The sequence below is a fragment of the Macaca mulatta genome, chromosome X (genome assembly GCF_049350105.2).
Source record: "Macaca mulatta isolate MMU2019108-1 chromosome X, T2T-MMU8v2.0, whole genome shotgun sequence".
NCBI lineage: Eukaryota > Metazoa > Chordata > Mammalia > Primates > Cercopithecidae > Macaca > Macaca mulatta.
The window spans coordinates 78,597,828-78,617,736 of record NC_133426.1 but is presented as its reverse complement, the minus strand read 5'-3'; the positions used below and the strand labels follow the sequence as shown (position 1 = coordinate 78,617,736).

General features: G+C 46.8%; 1 protein-coding gene across 6 annotated transcripts in view; it reads right to left on the bottom strand.

Annotated features, from left to right (window-relative positions):
- Window positions 1-19,909, bottom strand: part of NHSL2 (NHS like 2) — a 231,984-nt gene that overhangs the window by 68,342 nt on the left and 143,733 nt on the right. For 2 of the 6 annotated variants that reach the window (XM_077989418.1, XM_015127682.3), the window contains exon 1: window positions 5,834-6,452. The exons of the other annotated variants lie outside the window; for them this stretch is intronic. In XM_077989418.1, the coding sequence (XP_077845544.1) occupies window positions 5,834-5,900 (67 nt within the window). In that variant the 5' untranslated portion in view covers window positions 5,901-6,452. Of the gene's footprint in view, window positions 1-5,833; window positions 6,453-19,909 lie in introns of those variants that run through there. 6 annotated transcript variants of the gene reach the window in all.

Genomic DNA, 19,909 nt, shown 5'->3' with positions numbered 1-19,909 from the left:
TTGTAACTGACCAAGTCTAGCTGAGAATCCAAGAGCTGTGGAAGTCTTCACCATGTTCAGACTTCAAGCATTTTAGAGGAAGAGAAAAACCCACAACATTTTCCTGATGATTTCCCATCCAAGGGGAAAACTAGAAAGCTTTGCTTGCTTAATCAGATTTCAACGGCACCCAGCACTCAGAGAAGACAAGGTAGTTGCCAACTGAAGCCACCCAGCAGCACAGGCCCAGGCTGGCTTTGTTGTTAACTGGGTGTGACAGTGGAAAACAGTATCTAACACTCTTGTTTCAAAGCATCCGTACACAGGTCATGATAAGGTTTTACAATATGCAGCATTTTACACTTCACAAGGTCTTTGAGAACGTCCCAGATCGTTTGCTCCTCAGGCTATTATTATCAACATTCCTACATTGCAGATGAACAAACTGAGGATACAGGGGTGAAATTCCTTCCTCTAAGGAAGGATCTGAACTTGAGTTCAAACGTGCAGCTTCCCACACTAATTTCATGATCTCTCCCCATTCCTTGTAGCTGCCTCTCTCCACAAAGGTACCTAATTTTGTCTTTATGTCTTCTGAGTGTGTTTGCTGGCTCAGGGAAATGACATGATTTGGTCTCTCAGCTTGACAGAATGATTTCCCAGCGTAATTGTTGTATGTGTTAATGGTTTTTATTATTCCTTGCACAAACAGCATTATAACAACATTAGTGGAAATCTAAGGGAAAGAAAAATCCACCAAGCCTGCCACCCACAATAAATCAAGTTTTGATTTTTCCACAATTCTCTTCCAATTATTGGCCATGCGCAGACATACTTTCTGCAGGGTTTGTAGAGCTCAGCATAGAAACAGTTTTGTGTTTTGCCTTTTGCATGTTATACTTTATTATAAGCATTGTTCATGTTGCTCAAGTCTTCATAATTAGCTTTCATATTTCAGTGAAGTTGGATGCAACATATTTATTTTGCCATTCCTCTGGTATTTGACATTAGGGCGGCCATTGTACCTTTCTTTTTACACATGTTTTTTGTTTCCTTCTACGTTCTGACCCAGAAAATGTGGGCATATCACGACTGGCCCCAACCCCCAGGGTCTGTGCCTCTGCCTCCAACACATCTCTCAGTCGTGGGAGGAAAGCACCAGGAAATATTTTGTTCGGTGGCCTAGAATTTTAACTTCTTCCGTACCTTCCAATGGACTCATCAAGTCTGACTAGAAAATAGGTCTTTAGGAAGAAGGTCCCAGGGGGATAGGGGTCAATGGACTCCCTTGTAAGTCTCTGCCACTTTAGCTTCCACCATACCGAAATCGAGGATGTGAGAATTCAATAAACTTGTGAAGATGAAAGGGCCAGGTCAACTATAAAAATGCCTTGCAAATGTAATGAGATGATTTCCTCATTTTGTTTAGGTACAGAGAAGAGAACGGTGGACTCTTTTTCATCCTGAAGCACAGGTCACCGTGCTTACAGTGCTGATTCGGTTGCTTGCGGGGAGAGGGATGTTGGACACCAGCATGATACCAGTTGTCTGGATCTGAAGCCTCTCTCAGCCTAATCTGGTTTAGGCTTAAATTCAAGAATCCTCTACTTTCTTACTACCTCAGGAATCCCTGGCTCTAGCTTCTGGACCCAGCATGGAGTCCCCAATGAGTTCAGTTATTCCAACAACACAAATACGCCATCAAACAGACATGTGGTGGGACTTCTACAAGGCTGGGCATTGCAGCCCTTGTTGCCATAGAGATTTGCTAGCCCTACCACAAGCAAGCCCAGACCCCTCCTTCCACCACATCCAGTCTCCAGGGTTACTAATGCCTGTCATAGATGCAAAGATGCTGAGAAGCGCATGGTATGGTGCAATAGGCACAAGCTTGAGAGTTAGGCAGATTTGGGCTCAAATCCTGGCTCTATAACTTCCTTGTTACCAGATCATGGGGCAGCTCTCCTTTAGAGTCTCAGTTTTCTCATCTGTAAAATGGCATCAATAATCCCTGCCTGGTGGTTTTTCTGAGAGTTAAGTAAAGTTGTAGATGAAAAGTGCTGGCATATAATAGGTGCATGATGGATATTAACTCTCTTTCTCTTCTCTATGGGATACTAGTTCAAATAGATGGTTCATATATGCACAGCTATGCGTATGCTGTGTAGTAACGGTGGTGCTAGCACGCATCCCCCTCCCCACCACATACAGATTCACGGGGTGACTCACTCAATAGGTGAAAGGGGCTGTGAGAGTTGGCGAGAACTCATTCCCAACTCACGAGCTTAGCAGACAAGGCTTCCAGTCTTAAAGCAACCTATGCTCTAAGGTCCTGTTAGGCTTCCACGTGCTGTGACTGCCCCGCCCCCCCTCACCCCTCCTGGCTGTGTGACTGGTTTCCCTCATCCTTTTCCTGCTGCAGTTCAGCCTGGCTGCTCCTCCACAGTCTCCTAAACCTGCGGGGCTCACTTCTGGCTCCAGCCTCTGGGAAAAGTTTCCTCCCTCTGCAATCATAATCACCCTTCTTCCTTTGAAAAGCAATTTCAACTTTCAAAAGCTTTTCTAGCTATCTCACATGGCATCTTCCCAATTACCCTGGGAATCTGCTAAGGATACCCCCTGAGGATCTGTAGCTTTTTATAGCCAAAGGACAGAGGTAGCAGAGGTGGATGACCTGCCTAAGATCACCCTGCAGGTTACTGGGCAAGAGAGACCGGAACCCAAGCCTTCTGAGTCTTGGTCAAGGGTTCTTTCCCACCCTTTGGTATACAAATTGTAGCCCTTGCCCTTGAAAAGCTTGAATTTTACTAGGGGGAGGTAAACATGCAATAACAAATATAAAAATGATAATACCAACAATGGTAACATTATGTAAAAGGTGTCCATTTAGTACCGAGGAGGGAGTGATGAACTTCATTAATTAATTTTGTATGAAGGAAGGCAGTCAGTCAGGGACAGTTTCAGAGAAGAGGAAACACAGGATCAGGATTCTGAAGGCTGAATAGAAAACTGTCAGGAGAAGATAGCAGGTGGAGGAGGTATTACAGGCAGAGGAAAGTGCATTAGTGAAAGCATGGAAATGTTGAACAGGAGCATTTGGAGACCTTCAACTCATTCAATATGGCTGGATCAAGTTCAAGGTGAGAAGTGACAGTTGGTGAGGCTGGAGAAGTAGAAGGAGCCCAATCATGAAAGATCTCTAAGTTGTGCTAAGGAAAATATACTTTATCCTAGAAATGGGTGCTTCTCAAGCCTCAGGCATTGGTATCTCAGTTTCCCAACTTTTGCCATTTCCATGTGCCTCCTATACTACTATTTACTTAATCATTTTATTCAAAAAGACTCACTTTAAAAACATTTAACCTTGCCCTAATTTAAAAAAAATGAGAAATCATGGGTTTGATGTATTAGTTATATAGTTTTCGAATACACATTAAAATATATACAGAACTTGAAAGGCAAAAAGAGTTTTCTCTGTTACACCTACAATGATCCCCTGGGCCACCTGAGATCCACTCCACACTCAGGGAGCAATCGTAATCTCTCATATCCCAATTAGTAAGACTTGAGTTCATAGCAAGGGAGCACAGGGACAGTTCTTTCTGGTGGCTGTGTTGGGCACGCCCAGGAGAAGGTCAGAGGTGGAAGCAGGCAGCCCAATTCTGGAATAAGCGAGAGTGACTAAAGGTCTCGATTTGGACACTGACAGTAGGATAAGAGACGGGCTCAGATGTCTCAGAGGAAGCCTCGAAAATGAATACTTTTTGAATGAATGAGCAGATAGATGGATGAGTGAAAACTGTAAAGTGTGTGGTGAGGGAGAGAGAGAGAGGAGTGAAGAACGACTCCCAGGATGCTAGTTTGGGTTACTGAAAAGACAGTGGGGTCACTAAGAGAAAATGGAAGAGAGAAAAGGGAGCAAGAAGAGAAAGAATGGCACAAGTTTAGCCTAGTGGGAGTGAGTGTTCAATCAGGGCTTCTGGGACGGCCTAGGGATTGTGAGTGAGCAGGTGTGGTGTTGTGGTAAGGTGTAGTAAGGTGGAAGGGAGAGGGAGGGAGAAGCATTTATGAGGCCATCTCCTCATGTTCCCATAGCTACTACATCAAGGATGACCCTGGATTGGAGCTGGCATTGAAGATACAAAGCAACTTTAAGAAATGAAACAATAGCCAGTAACTGTCCCAAGTTGTCACATCAGCAATTATGTAAAAAGTTATCTTCAAGCTTCTGTACTGATCTGCACAGAGCATCTCCATGTAATACCAGCAGGTCCTGAGCCTTCAGCTCCAAGGCAGAGAAGCAGGAGACTCTGAGGTGGTGTTTGGGCCATTCACCTAACGGTGGCCTTGGGAGAGTATGTGCCTGAAAGATTCTAAAGAAACTTCAATGCTCAGAATTTTTATTCTTTGGCTCAGTCCACCACAGAGGCCCAAATTCAGCCCATATAGGAGGCCAAACAAAGCCCTGTTCTCACAGGCAGGCTCCAGAGACGGTTACCCTGCCTGACAGCATATCCCAAGTTGCTTTCCTGTAGCTTCTCTCCCCACCACGCCCTATAAGAATCCCATTGTAGGGCTGCCCCTAGGACTGGCTGGCCTTGGACAACTACCCTCAACTGCATAGCCAGTTCCAGAAAGAGGCAGAGGCAACCCTCTGGGCCTGAGCATGGCACACTTTTGGCAAGACAACAATCTGTTTATTGCTTTCTTATGGTAAACGTGAGCCAAACTTGGCAAAAACTTTTTCTTCCTTCCCACTGGCCTGAATGGTGGATGAGAGCTTCCCAAACAGGCACAGAGGGAACTGCAGGCTCCTCCTGGACTCTGTGTGATGCGAAGAGTGTGTGTGTATGTGGTGGTGGTGGTGGGGAGCGGTGGGTGCTGACAAAGGAGAAGAGGGAACTCCACCAAGACAGAGGGAGGAGGGCACAGAGAGAAAGTACTTGTGGCCCTAGTGCATGAAGCCTAACCCCAGGCAGCAGTGGAAGGTACTCTCAAGTGGCCAAGGGGTAGGTGGGAGGGTAAGAGTTGGTGGAAGTGGGTGAATGAATTAAGAGAAGTTGCTTCCAAATTGCTCTTGCACCGCCTGGGAAGGTGAGCTAGGAAAAGTTGTCTGCAGACCTTGATTTCCACAGTGTCAGCATTCAGGAAGGCGTTGTTGGGGAGAACTATGCCAGCACCCTTGAGTCCATATCTGGAGAGGGGCAAGAAAGGGGCAAAGCAGAGCACACCCAGGGGTAGGGGAACAACAAACTCAAGGCTGGCAAATGCTCCTCTCACCCATGCATGAGGAGAGCTCTGTCAGGGCTGGGGCAGGGAGGTGGGGGGCAGGGCATTACACAGCAAGAAACAGATTTGTCTGGATCATTCTATGCATGCAGCATATGAGGTAGAGCCAGGAGAGGTGTAGGTGTACATGTTCAGGGCGGGTATGGGGGCTGGGGCAGGGGGAGACGAAGGTTTGAATAACAAAGGAGGCTTGGCTAGTAAAGGATAAGCCATGCATGGTTCCAAGACTCTGCCTACTGGATCCAGGGAGAAAGCACAGTCCTAGCCATGAACTTCAGTCATTGGCACGCTGCTCACTTCTCTGACACTCCAGCCACCCTCCAGAGGCTACACAGGATTGCCGGCGAAGGGGCTGGCCCCTCCCAGCTCAGGGCGCTCTGACTTATGCAATTCAGCCTGGCACAGGAGCAGGGGAGCTGGGAGTTCACCCTCATCTCCCTCGGGTTCTCTCCCTGCCCCCTGCCAGCCCCTGCAAGTCACACCAAGGGTCAGGGGCCCCACATGGCAGCAGCTGGGAGGCCCTGGCTGTAGGAGCCCCAGAAAAGGAGGGAAGGGAAAAGAGTACCTGTTGCTGAATGCATCCTGCTTTGGCTCTTACTCCTCGGTTGCTTGTGGTGAGAGTTGCCCATCATTCTGCTCTGGACTGGCAGCCACCGCGGCGGCCGCTGCCACCTCCTCCTCCTCTTTCTCCTCCTCCTCCTCCTACTCCTCCTCCTCCTCCTCCTCTGCCTGTGCTCCTCCCCAGGTGCTTACATCACCTCAGCTTTGCTTCTCACATACATGGCTCTTCCAAATCCCACTTGTGCCCCTGGCACAGAATTGTACAGATCTGAGCCTCTCACTTGGACTAGAGCCTGCTAGGAGCTTCTCTCAGTCTCTCAGTCTCTCTCTCTCTCTCTCTCTCTCTCTCTCTCTCTCTCTCTCTCTCTCCCTTCCTCCCTCTCTCTCCCCCTCCCTTTCCCCCTCACCCTTGCTCAGTGCTCCACTCCGGTCGAGCAGCCCAGGTTCCAAGAGGAACCCTAGCAAGCCCTGAAAGTGGCCCCCACTTCATCTGCGTCTGCAGAAAGGGCCAGCACAGGCACCCCCCCAGGACCGGACTCGCCCGCCTTCACCGTCCCTGGCTGTCTCTGCTCTCTGTGCTGTCATTCCTGCTGCCGCTCGCTCGCTCACTCACTCGCTCACTCGCTCACTCTGTCTGCAGAAGCTTGCAGGAGCGCGGGGCCAATAACAGAGCCTAATCCGGGAGTGTGACAGGGACTAGTGAAGGAATGTGCTACCCAGGAATTCTAAGTGGCACAGCTCCCTGCTCCACTGGGGGATGGATCCAGTTCTGTAAGTGACAGCTGCCAATGAGCTCTGGGCTCCAGTCCTGACAGAAATCTGGGAAAATTTGGGCAGACCACAAAGCTGTCAGGCTGCAGACTTGGAGCTAGCACAGCCAGATGCCACAAGAATGCCCAGTGTGGCCACCAGGTGTACCTGCTTCCTTGTCAGACACACCTGAAGCCTCACTCCACTCTCCCCTCCCTCTCCTGCTTTGCTTTCCCAGGGGAGGGCAGAGCTGGCAGCCCAGAGATTCGCAGACTGGAACTGGGACCCTTGGCAGCCAATGAGAGGGCTCCTTCCATGAGTCCCACAGCAAATACATGCGCTCTCTCTCTCTCTCTCTCTTTCTCTCTCTCTCTCTCTCTCTCTCTCTCACACACACACACACGGACACACACACACACACACACACGGACACACACACACACACACACACACTCTTACGCAGCTGCTCACTGTGAGTGCTGCAGCCCTGTGGGATAAGCGACACAGGGCAGGTGGTGCTGGCTCAGCAGCCCATTCCAGCCCCAGCAGCCTGGCTGTGAGGAAGGGCTGTGGCTCCTGGAACCAACTCTGCCAGAGCTAGACAGCCTCAAGTGCCTTCACTCAGGAGAGTGGTGGTACTGCTCAATGCTGATGTCATCAGATCCATGCTCACTGGGACAGGGAGCTTGTCTGTAATAGCCATGGCCACAGAGCACTGTGGGTGTGGGTCTGGCTAGAGCTTCAGCCTGGAAGACTTGGGGCTTTGTGCTACCCAGAAAGCAGAGCTTTCTGACTTTGTGGCAAGAGGTCTAAAGTGGGATCTGCCCACTCACGTGCCCAGTCATTCAGTCATTCTTTCAGCAGTTCCCAGGGATCTGCTCTGGCCAGGCTCTGTGTGAGGGTTGGGGACACAGAGGTGCCAGTCATTGCCTAGGAGGGTGTGACTGACATGTCCACAGGCCATGACAATACAGAGAAGGATCAATAATGTTGTGGGACTGTCAAAGAGAAGCTTCTTCAGTCTGGAAGGTCTGGAGATACATTCCCAGGGGAGGTGATGCTTGGACTGGGTCATGAAAGATGAAGAAGAGTTGGCCAGAAACAGAAAGGGGAAGGATACACTGTTAACTATTTGGAATATTACCCCTGCTAGGAACCTCTCCTATTGAGTCCCCAGCTTTCAAGGGTCTCTTCAGTTTTCTTCAACAATTCCACAAACATATCTCAAGCTACTGACTTCAGGCTGTCTCAGCCTAGTGGGGGCAACAGATAATTATAGAGAGGAACCACAGGATAGTGTGACCCATGCTTGGGCTTTGCAGCTTACTGTGGAATGTGAGGCTTCCAAGGGGACCGATTTGAGGCCAGAAAAGAGGGCTTGGGAAATAGAGGTCCCAGGGCAAGCGTGAAGAGCCAGAAGTGAAGCATCTTGGGAAAATACGTTCATGAATATGGTAAAAATCATGAAGATTGAAGCAAAAATCTTCAAGGTGATAAGCGAATAACTGAAGCTTGGAGAATGTTTGGTTCTTGACCTCTTATCCACTTGTGATGGGTCCTAGGTATGAGTCCTGGTAGTTTCAAGGTTGTAAACATGGATTTAAAGCTCAGGGAGGCTAGAAAAGACAGAATCATGACAACTTGAGATAATTCTAGAATGCGTGGGACAACCTGAAAGTGAAAACAGAATTGAATTCGGTTGGGTTGTGCACTTGGGACCCTGGATTACACTTCCAGGAACCACATGAGGAAGCTTGAATAGGAACAGGTATGTTTTGGAAGTGTTTGGGGAGTAAAGGCATGGGGGGTTGGGGAGGAGGAATGAGTGAATGATTACAACCTGGACATATTTGTGTACTCCTACTTAGGTCAAGAAGTTGAACATGACCAGGGCTACAGAAGCCCTCCTCGAAGCAGTTTGTTTGTTTGTTTGTCTGTTTTTTTGAGACAGGGTCTTGCTCTGTCATCCAGGCTGGAGTGCAGTGGCACGATCATGGCTCACTGAAGCCTCAACCTCCTGGGCTCAAGTGATCCTCCCACTTCAGCCTCCTGAGTAGCTGGGACTACAGGAGTGCCCCAGCACTCCCAGCTAATTTTTTTTTTTTTTTTTTTTTTTTTTTTTTTTTGTAGAGATGGGGTCTCATTATGTTGCCCAGGCTGGTCTTGAACTCCCGGGCTTAAGTGATCCTCCCACTTCGGCTTCCCAAAATGCTGGGATTATACCTGTGAGCTACCACATCCAGTCTCAAAGCAGTTTTTTAACCATCATTGCATATCGTTCTCACACCAGCCCTGTCAGGTAGATATTGCCAGTTTAATCCACTCTACAGATACTTAAACAGGCTAAGATAGGGGAGGCAGCTTAGCCAAGGTCCATATTAGCTTCTTCCATTGAGCCTACACCCATGCTCAAGATGTTCCCACTGGAGGAAAAAGAACAAAAGAGAAGAGCAGACACAGAACCCCTCCTTTCTCCTTGTCCTTTCTGCCTCACCACTCCTCTCCTCTTCTCATCTGAGCTTCTCATTTGGGAAGCCTATATCTCGTGTCCCATGTCCTCACCTCCTCCTCTCTGTAAGCCCCACTGTGGCCCCTGGAGCTTTTCTCACCCAAGCACTGGTGTCCCCATGACCATAATCCATTAGATGCTTAAGGATCTGCTGGGGGTCACACACTCCCTCTGGACTAAATGAACCCAACTAGTACATGGTGCAGCCAGGTTTTGGACCCCTGTCTATCTCCACATTCAGTACTTTCTCCACCATATGCTTTTTTAATCATCTAAATTGGACGAGGAATGCTTTTAGACATCTTTTATGCTTTCCTCTCCCTCCCCTACCCACTCACTGAGTCTTGTAAATTGTTCCTTAGAACTGTCTCAAATTGGAGCATTTCATGGCATCATCTCCACTTCCCTCACCCTGGTCCCTGCCACCATCGTCCCTCTCCAGACCCCTGCAATGAAGATCTTCTTCACTGGGCTCCCTGATTCCACCTCTGCATCCTAAAATCTGTTCATGACACAGCAGCCAGAGTGAGCTTTTACAAACATAAATCAAACCACATCGCTCCATTGCTTGGAACCTTCCAATGATCTGTTGTCTAAAGTGTCAAGTCCACACGCTTCAGCCTATACTCAGAACCAGCTTCATCTGACCTCTTTGCCTCCCCTCTTGATTCCCTGAAACAGACCCCTCTGCCCATTCAATCTGGGCTACTCATTCTCTTCTTTACCTTGTCATTGTGGCTTATCATTTCATGGTAAAGCGACCAGGAAAAAGCTTTGTGGTCAGAGAAGCCTAGATTCAAATCCTCATACTGCCATTTCTACCTGTGTAACCTTGTACAACTTACTTAACCTCCCCAGCCTCCATTTTCCATAATGGGAGAATGAAAACACCTAACTTGTAGGCTACTATAAGCCTTTCATGAGATAATGCGGAAATGAGCTAAATGACACCAGGCCCATAGTAGGTGCTTGCTAAACAGTGCTTCCCATCCCCTCTCACCGCCTCTACCCGCTGTTCCCAAACCCTACAGGCTGCTCCTCAAGCTTCAGCTCAAATTCCATCACCCCTTGAAAGTCCTCTTTGCACACATCCCTACTAGCAGTCTGCAGGGATAATTCCTCTCAATACCTTCAGCTCTGGCTGGCTGAGCCTCTCATTTGTCTTTAAACATAGATGTCCTGGAATTGTTCGAAATCTTCCACGTATTCATGAACCTTCTCTGCCCCAGCAACTTATGAATTCTTTGCGGGATGGGCCAAAGTTTGGGTGTTTGAAGCTGTGCCTTGTGGAGGGCCTTGCACAGAGGATGGCTCAGTGTCTGCCCATTCGTGGGCACAGGCCAAGCTACCCTGCTCATGCAGACTTTCCTTCCTCTCCTTCCTCCCAGCACTCCTTGGCTCCCTGATGATCCCTCTGAAAGCTCCATGCTTGGTCCTTGTTCCCCTACCAACCCAACAGTCTTCTCAAATTTTTCTCATCCCTTCCTCCTCATCAGTGTGCACATCCAGGCTGGGTAGGGTGCTGGCGGCGCTGTTCTAATGGGTTCACTGATGCAAGATCACTGCCTGTGGAGAGAAGCTGGAAAGACTGGCTAGCCTTTTCACTGAGCACTGTGCTCAGGGAGGGAGGCGTGGTGGCTTTAGGAGGGGGATGAACTCCCTGTGGTGTCTTCATGTGGAGTTTGGGGAAGAACGGTTTCTTTCTTTTTTGCCTGTGTGCAAGCTAAGCCCAGCCAGGAGCACCCAGTTCTATAGAAGAGAGAGGGAGGGCCAGGCCCCACCATTTGGCTGGTCCCCCACCCTACTTGGTGCCTTAGACACACCAAGGGAGGAGACAGAGAAGTCTGAGGCCCAAAAGAAGCAACTCAGGGGCCCATGCCCCCAAAGTGAAACAGCTTAAGGTTCATCGTTACCATCTCATTGGCTGTACCCCTCTGTACTCAAGGATGTCAAAGTGGGTGGACAGGGAAGTGGGGCAGGTGGTACTATCTCTGGACTGCCCCCTGGAACCCAAGAGCTGGGACAAGAACTACCCTGTCACTTTAGTCATGCTCTTACTCCTCACAATCACCCTGTCAGGTGTGGATTATTAGGACCTAAGTTGAAGATGTGGAGACAGAGATTGGATAAAAAAAATGGAGCTAGTAAGTGGCAGGGTTGGGATTTGAACCCAAGTTAGGCTGACTCCAAGCCTGTCTCCTTTTCATTCTGCTGGGCCCGTCTGCCATAACCTGCACACGCTCTATCTTGGTGTGGGGAATTTCCAGGTACAAGTTCCATAAGGAAAAGTGAATTCTAATACACACTCTGACTCTGACTCCAGTGGGCTGTAGCCTGCCAGTGGCTACCCCTCATAGTGCTTGTGTGTTGTGCGCCCCAAGAGAGCAAACTCACTCAACCCTGGGCCCGGAGACACTTTCCAACTGCACATCAGGCACAGTCCCTCAAGCCTGAAACATAAACTTCCCTTCTAGCCCCAGTGAAGTGTTCTCTAGGTTCTATTCCTTCTGTCTAGAATGCTTTTCCTTCCACTTCCATCTCTGCTTGTGAAAAGTCAGACTTCTCAAGACCCAGCCCAAATGTCTCCTCCCCCATGAGGCTTTCTCTGAGCCTTACAGCCAGAATTGACTTCACCTCTGCACAACCATATCTTCTCTACAGATCTCAGGTCCATCTTGAGCCTTTTCTGATCTTCCCAAATGTAAATAGTCTTCCCCTTGAGTTAATTCCCACAGTACAGTATTCCCCCAAATGCAGTACACATTGTGCTAGTGGCATGTGAGGTGATAGTACAATGGGGAATTTTAGAAATACATGGATGATCTTTTAAAGTTTAACAGTCACATATTTATTCTAATGTATATTAGATTCTAATAAAAATTACAGGGGAAAGTTGAGTGTATGAAATGTAATTTATTGAATATTTGAGGCAGAATTGAATGAGTTGGTTTAAAGAAAAATATTTGGTATCTGTGAATTGGATTGAATTACTCATACCTTCCTCAAGGCTGTTGGACAAAAGATCTGCAGTGATGGTTAAAAACTGTTTTGAGGGGTTACTTCTGTAGTCCTGGACAAGGCCAACTTCTTGACCTTGGAAGTGCGTACATGGGTGTGTATAATTTGTGACCATTCATCAATGTGTGCGGTTTTTTTGTATGTTAATTGCCCGTACAAAGTTTATTTTTTAGAAAGTGCCTGACACATAGTAGCCCCTACTCAAGGGAGGTAGAACACTTTGTATTTTGGGCCAAAGTGACTAGAAAGGCAGTGATGTCATTAATAGCCAAGGAACATGGGGATTAGTTACATAGAAAGTGGGTTTGAGAAGGGAGGCAGGAGGCTGTGGAATTATGATTTGGGAAATGTTTTTCTTTTTTGGCCCCTGTCCCAGTAAGAAGCCAGAATGCCTTCTGAGAGCTGGTCTTATGAGTAGTAGGCCAAGGTCAAGGCAGTGGAACCAGCCAAGGCCCGGATCGTGAATAAGCATACACCCCAGAGGCTAAGCAGAGACGCAGACACAGGGGAAAGAGTGCTGACGGGAGGCTCTATGACCTTGGGCAGGCCCTGGCCATTCTGAATCCCATTTAGTTTTCATCTGGACAGTGAAACATATGAACCTAATTACCCCCTGAGGGTCCTCTCAGCTCAGACACTAAGAGGCGGTTGTCTTATGCACTGATATTAGTCAACAAGTAGGTTCTCGAGTGATCCAAGCACCCACTCTGTTCCAGGTACCATTCTGGTTACAGAGGTCACAAGAATGAGAAGCCCCAGCTGCTGCCCTCAGGAGGCTCCTAGGCCTCAGTCTTTCCCACATACCGCCCCCTTGTGATTGACAAGCACCAATTTCCAGAATAGAAGCTTCTCTAGAGACTTGCAAAAGAAACCCTCTCTGGGGTTGGAAACCCTCTCTGGGGTTGGAAATGCACACGCCTGTAACGATCAGGAAGGACAGGGCCATGAATGAAGTAGGCTAGGGTAAGCCACAGGATGCAGTGGAGACCTGGAGCATGCATGCTGGCCACGCCCAACCCTGTTCCCAAGGCACTCAACCTCCAGTCTGGGAAACCTCTCTGCTGGCTCAACCCAACCTATCTGTAGTTCACATTCTGCCAACAGTCTGCCAGTTTGCTTCTCTGTGGTCTCCAAGTATTTTTGATCCTATACTCCCATATACACATATTTATGTATAAACCATATACATGTACTACTGTACTAATCAGTTTTATAAAATTTAAAACATAGACAAACATGGAAATTAGGATATGATAAAGATGACTATTAATAGAAATTCTAATATTTTCTCCTTGCACCCCAATAGATGATACATCCACTTTGGAGGTCACAGATCTAGCACACCACCCTCTGCCTTACAACCAAATGATAGAAGAAGGCAAAAAGAAAGTAATAAACACGTATTGCACTCTATTATCTTTCAGGCTTTTGTTTTCAATGCTCTACCTACCTCATTCATTCATTCATTCATTCAATAGATTTTATTGAGCCTATTATATCAGGCCTTGTGCTGGGCACTGGGTGATAGAGGTGAATGAGGCAGATGTAAAGAGTTTACAATCCAGGCAGAGGAGACAGACAATAACCAAGTACACAAATAACCAAGGTAGGACTAGTTCCTGATAAGTGCCATGAAGGAAATCAGCATGGTGATGTGATGGCAAGGGATGGGACAGGCATGGGGAGCTAGTTTGGATGAGTGGTAAGAGAAGGTCTCTCCAAGCTAACAACTGAGCCTGAGAAGGAGCCAGCAGAGGGAACAGCAAGTGCCAAGGCCATGAGGCCACAAGATGAGAGGGACCTCGAGGTCTTTGAGAAATGGAAAGGAAGCCAGTGTGTCTAGGGTGGAGGAGGTAGGGGGTAAGAGATGGATGCTATCTGAAGTGCAATGGGAAACAATTAGAGCATTTTAAGCAAGGGAGCGACAGGATACGATTTAAATGTTTAAAAGACCACCATGCCTGCTATGTAAACAAAGGGCTGGAGGGAAGTTCCACTAGAAATGGGCAGGAGGCTATCGTGGTAATCCAGGTAAGAGATGATGGGCCAGGATCAGGGTGATGGAAACAGAGAGAAGCAGGCAAGCATAAGATATATTTAAACCTCATAACAATTTCACCATAATACCCATGAAGGATGTATTACCATCCCCATTGCACGTATGAGAAAACTGAGATTAGGGGAAGTTAAGTAACTTGCCAAAGATCACACAGCTTGTAAGTGATGAAAGCAGGATTCACCCAGGTCTGCCTGGCTTCCTTCCCAGCCTACTCAGGATTCCAAATATGCTTCCTGCTCCAGGGAGTAATTCACCAGGACAATATAGGGTCTTCCTGTTTCAATCCTGAAAATCACTGGGCATTCCAAACAAAGAAAAAGGGATTGAGGACTATTTGATCCAGCAATCAGCCAAGGGTATGTGAATGATTCAAACAGTCCATTCCTCCCATTTTCATAAACACACTGAGTTCACCAGAGCTCTAAGTAAGGGAAAAACCATTCTTTCCTTTGGAGCAGGGAGTGGTCAGGAGGAGAGTAGTGATGGTATATTTGGAAATAGAAAAATAAAAAGCTGCCAACTTGTGCCTTCAAGGAAAACCCAAGGGCGCAGGCCAAGACAGGGGAAGTGACTTGCCAAATCCCTCCTCACAGCCCCCAGAGTTATTCATGTGAAAAAGAAGGCGGAATTGTCCCTGCCAAAGACATGAAGTCCTTTACAGAGCACTTTGTTAGCAAAGCCTAGCATCCCTGTCACTATGCAAAGCGAGCTGGAATGTTGCCATGGCAACGGGCAGCTGGGCCCTTGAATCAGCTTGAGGTCTGCCTTGGCAGAGAGGCCCAAGCCTGTGCGGGCATCTCCTGGAGGTTGGGCAGGGGGCAGGGAGCTGGTTTTGTGTTTGTCGATGAGGAGTCCCGAGCTCCCTTCTAGGTAACCAGGGGTCCAAAGGCTGTGTCTTCAGGAAGTATTTCCCGTTGTCAGATATGCCTAACTTCCACAACACAGAGCATCCCAGGTTGGCATGACCTGACCATTTTTCCAATTCTCTCCTGGGTTTTTTCCCCTTTCATTGCATGGCTGGATAGTGAGAGAAAATGGAAACACCCAACTGCTATAAAACAAAACTTCCTTATGTTACAAGTATGGGAAGAAACCAAAGCCCAGAGAGGGCAAGTAACTTGCTGAGGGTTGCACAGCCTTACTAGTGCCAGAGTCAAACCATAACTCCTTTGACTTCTGAAGTAGTGTGAGTTTCACCATACTACACTTCTTTCCTTGGGCACTGGGGAGGGAGAAAAATGAATCGATGTTGACAGAGCCCCTCTATGTACCTAACACTATGCTGGATTCTTTTGCATTCCTCATAGCTCATCTGCACCACAAACCTGCAATGGAGCTATTACTATCCTCAATTTGCACATTAGGAAACTGAAGCTCAGAGAGATCAAGAAATCGGCTCAAGGTCACACAGCTAGATGGACTTCAAAGACTGGTCTCTGTGCTTCACCACATGGCCTCATGCTTCTGAGGTCAAATGTACTTTTTTCCCCTTTGTGTGAAAGACAGACATAATTGCAAGTGATTCTAGATGCTATCCCTACTCTGCTATTTATGGTAAGAAAGTGTTCTGCTGCAGATCACCAAGCTGCCCCTCAGTAAAGCTTCACAACCACTGATAGAACCCTGACCCTCAGTTTTTTCATCTCTAAAGTGAGGATAAAGTGAGCTTGGGGTTGCTAGAGAATGAGAATGAAAGAGAATGCATAGAAAGTGCACAGAGCAAGGTCTGGTGCATAGCAAGTGCTCAATAAATGTTAGTTATCATTAAGATTATTCCTTTTAGGGATCAGCTCAAATTCTGCAAACTCAACCACGCCAGCCGTCATTCGATGCAATCCTCTTTCATTCCCTAGCCATCCATCCATTCATTGCCAGTTGCCAGCACCCAGAACTGAATTCCTTCCCTCAGAGGAAGGGAAGGGCATCAAGAAAGGTGATGCTGAACTTGAAAAGAATGAGGCAACATTTGCCAGTAAAATCAGGTCTGGAGAGAGGACATTTTAGGCAAAGAGGACGTTTTGAGCAAGAGCATAAAGGTATGAGGGTTTCTCATATTTGGGAAGAAAAATAAGTGATCTGGTATAGCCGGGTAGAAGATGAGGTAGCTGGAACTAGACCACGGAGGCCTTAAATGTCATGAGAGGGGGTGCAGATTTTATCTTGAAGGTGATAGTGAGCCACAGAAGCTTTGGGCAAGGGAGTGACCTGAAGATCAGTAGGGTGGCTGCAATGTGGAAGGCTGATTGGAGAGGGGCCGGGACACCAGTTAGGAGGCTGTGGAAGGGGCCCAGATGAGACATGATGAGGGTTTGCCTCAGTGTGGAGTGGTGGGGCCAGACAGGGAGAACAGACCATGGTAGTGATATAGAGATAGAATGGGTGGTGCCATTCCTTAAGTTAGAGAACCCTGGAAAACCAGCAGGTGCAGGGACAAGGAGAGAGCTTGCCTTGGATGCAGTTTGTGTGTCTAGAGGGTGGTAAAGATATGCGATCCAGAGCTCAGAGCTGGAAATAAATATAAATGGAGCAGTCACGAGGTCTTGGGAGTATATGAAGCCAAAAAGCATGTGAGATGGTCCAGTTTGAGTGGGGAGAATGGGAAGAACAGGGAGCACTGATGTTGAAACTTTGTGTCACAACTCTATGTCTCTGCCCTGCTCTGCAATGGCAGCCTTGTGCACTAGTCCATTTGTGCAGCTCCCTGACATGCAGACCAAATCACTCCTGCAATGTGATGGACAAAGACAGCGTCCACTCTCATGCATAGGGCCTTAGCAAGCCAGGTCAGGTAGCAATCCTGGTGTACCTTACAATGAGGATTTTCTGGACAGGGAACTTGAGAATCCTAACAGATCATAAAGAGTTAAGGGGCAGGCAGAGAAAGCCTTTAAGAACTGGGAAGATGGCCGGGTGCGGTGGCTCACGCCTATAATCCCAGCACTTTGGGATGCCGAGATGGGTGGATCACGAGGTCAATAGATCAAGACCATCCTGGCCAACATGGGGAAACCCCGTCTCTACTGAAAATACAAAAATTAGCTGGGCGTGGTGGCACGTGCCTGTAATCCAGCCACTCGGGAGGCTGAGGCAGGAGAATCACTTGAATCGAGAAGGTGGAGGTTGCAGTGAACCGAGATCACACTACTGCACTCCAGCCTGGTGACAGAGCGAGACTCCATCTCAAAAAAAAAAAAAAAAAAAAAAAAAAAAAAGGAACCGGGAAGCTGTCAAACCCCTGGTGCCAGAAACAGGTTTTCTAAAATTCTGTTTTTCACTTGAAAGTTCAAGTTTTATCTTTGGTAACAAATACTGTGAGCTGTTTTCCTTGAAGCAACAGGCTCATTTTGTTCATCTTTGAGAAAAATGTTCACCAAATACCCAAGTCCCACTAACCATAGTTTATCTGTCAATTGTTCTTTCAAGTAAAAATGACGGTCCAGGAAAAAGGGGGCCTGTTGAGCTCACACCTCAAACAATTGCACAGCGCTCTTCTCTAGACAACCATCTCACTCAGCATGCAGCAGAAGTGCTTTCTGCGTTCTTCCTGTTTCATCACACAGGATATTAAAAAGACGTCAACTCCAGGCTTGAGATTTAATAAAATTACCAGTTTTTACTGCTTTCTCTAAGCTACTTTTCAGTAAGATTGGTGGGGTTTTCCCCCTTTTTCTGAGTATGTAGTGGTGAAAAATACAAAATACAATGACTGCTAGTACAGGCTGGTGCCACTGCCTTGATTCACACTAAGGTGGCAACAGTTTTACAAATGGTGCAAACGTCAACCTCATGAAAAAGGCAAATAGTGTCCTAGTGTTATTTTAGAAACAGCTCTGACCTTGAGCATCCTCCGAAAGAGTTTCAGTAACTCTGAGGGGTCTGTGAATTGTACTTTGAAAATCTCTGGTTTAGAGAAATTCTTGCCCAGGTCCCTGGGGGCAAGTCGAGGAAGGTTCATTGCAGCATTATTTGTGGTCTTGGAGAGTTGGCAGAACCAACATGTCCAGTCTCACAGGAAGGGAGAAGTAAAATGTGGTGGATGAGTGCCAAGTTAGACAGAAGTGATCAACGAGATGTGCACATAGCAGCACCAAGAGGCCTCAAAACAGAGGGTTGAGGGAAAAAAGAAACAGAATATGATCTATGGATCAATACCATTCATGTAAATTAAAAGCACGTAAACACAGAAAACACTACCTATTTTTCAAAGACATCTAAATTTCCAAGAGCATGTATCAAACTATTAGAGAGGAACTGGGAGTGGAGATTAGAGATGAAAGGAAAAGTAAGATTAAAAAAATTTAAGGACCTTGCATGGATAGATAATGGTGTACACAACAGTATACTTAACTGTGCCCTTGAGTGCAAACAAGGACAGAATGAATGGGAGGCAGAAAATAAAGTATCTTTTCAAGAGGCTTGATGGCAGAAAGAAAGGAGATTGCTAGAGAGAGAGGTTCACAGAGAGAAGTGGGCAGGGATGCCTGGCTTTGCCTTCTTGCAGTCTACCCAACGTGCTCTAGCCTGGGTTCCCAATGGCCTCCTGGTGTCTGAAGTTCACAGAATCAGGCCCTGGTAGGGAAGAGCACTGAAGGACTCCACACTTGCTGCCTCCCAATTTCTCTGGGAAGTAGGAGATGATATCATTGTCTAAAAGTAGGAGGTGGTAGGTAGTCTGGCCTCAAGAGCCAGGGAAGGCGTAAAGCAGCTGCCATAGAGACCAGACAAAAGTAAAAGTATTTGTAGGCAGCACTGATGGCTCAGCTGGAGATTGAGTGAAGTTTGGGATGGATGGGAGGGAAATTGAAGAATTAAATGCCTGGTGGCCTTGATTTCTCATTCATTTCTTCAGTCAGTCCATTAGTCAACAAATACAGTATTTTATTATCAATTACATACCAAGGTACTTGGGATACCAATAAGGAGTAAAACAGGCTTAGTTTCCATCCTCATGGACCTGCCAGTCTGTGTGTGTGTGTCTGTGTGTGTGTGTGTGTGTGTCTGCAGACGTTAAATAAGCACACAAATACATATATTATGAAGCAATAACAACTGCAATGAATAAAGGGTACAGGGTGCTGAGAGAGTATATCGGTGAGGCTTGATATAGTCCAGGAGGCCTGTTGGTAAACAGATACTTCCATCTTTGTTTTCAACAGCTGCATAATGCCCCACTGTATGGATGCTCCATACTTTACATAACCAGTCACCTACTTTAGGGAACACAGAATTTTCTCCCTTTCTCTTTACCTCATAACCAATGTTTTGATGTACATCTTTGTACAGGCACCTCTAGCACTCGTTTGATTATTTCCTTAGTATGCATTTCTAAAAGTAGAATTGCCACATCAAAAGATGTATACATTTTTAGGTCTTTTGAAACATATTGCCCAACTGTCCTGCAGAAAGGAGGTACTGATTTACATGGGAAAATGTCCGCTTTTTATAAAAAGGGTTAATGGTGGCCAAATCTAGGTGGTAACAATTTCGTAAAAATTTTTAAGGCTGCATAGTATTCCATGGTTATTTACATTATTTTCGCTATTTTGCCATTACAAAAAAGCATATTACTTATTTAACAACAACAATAACAAAAGTGGAAAGCTTTTGATAAAAGAAACCACCTACCAAGGTTAGAATATGCTTTCATCTGTTCAAGTAATATGCTAGGTGATAGGACTAAAAAGGTGACATCTTTTTTAGAATCTCCAGTAAAAATAAGTGGATTTTTAGTCTCAAGGTTCAGA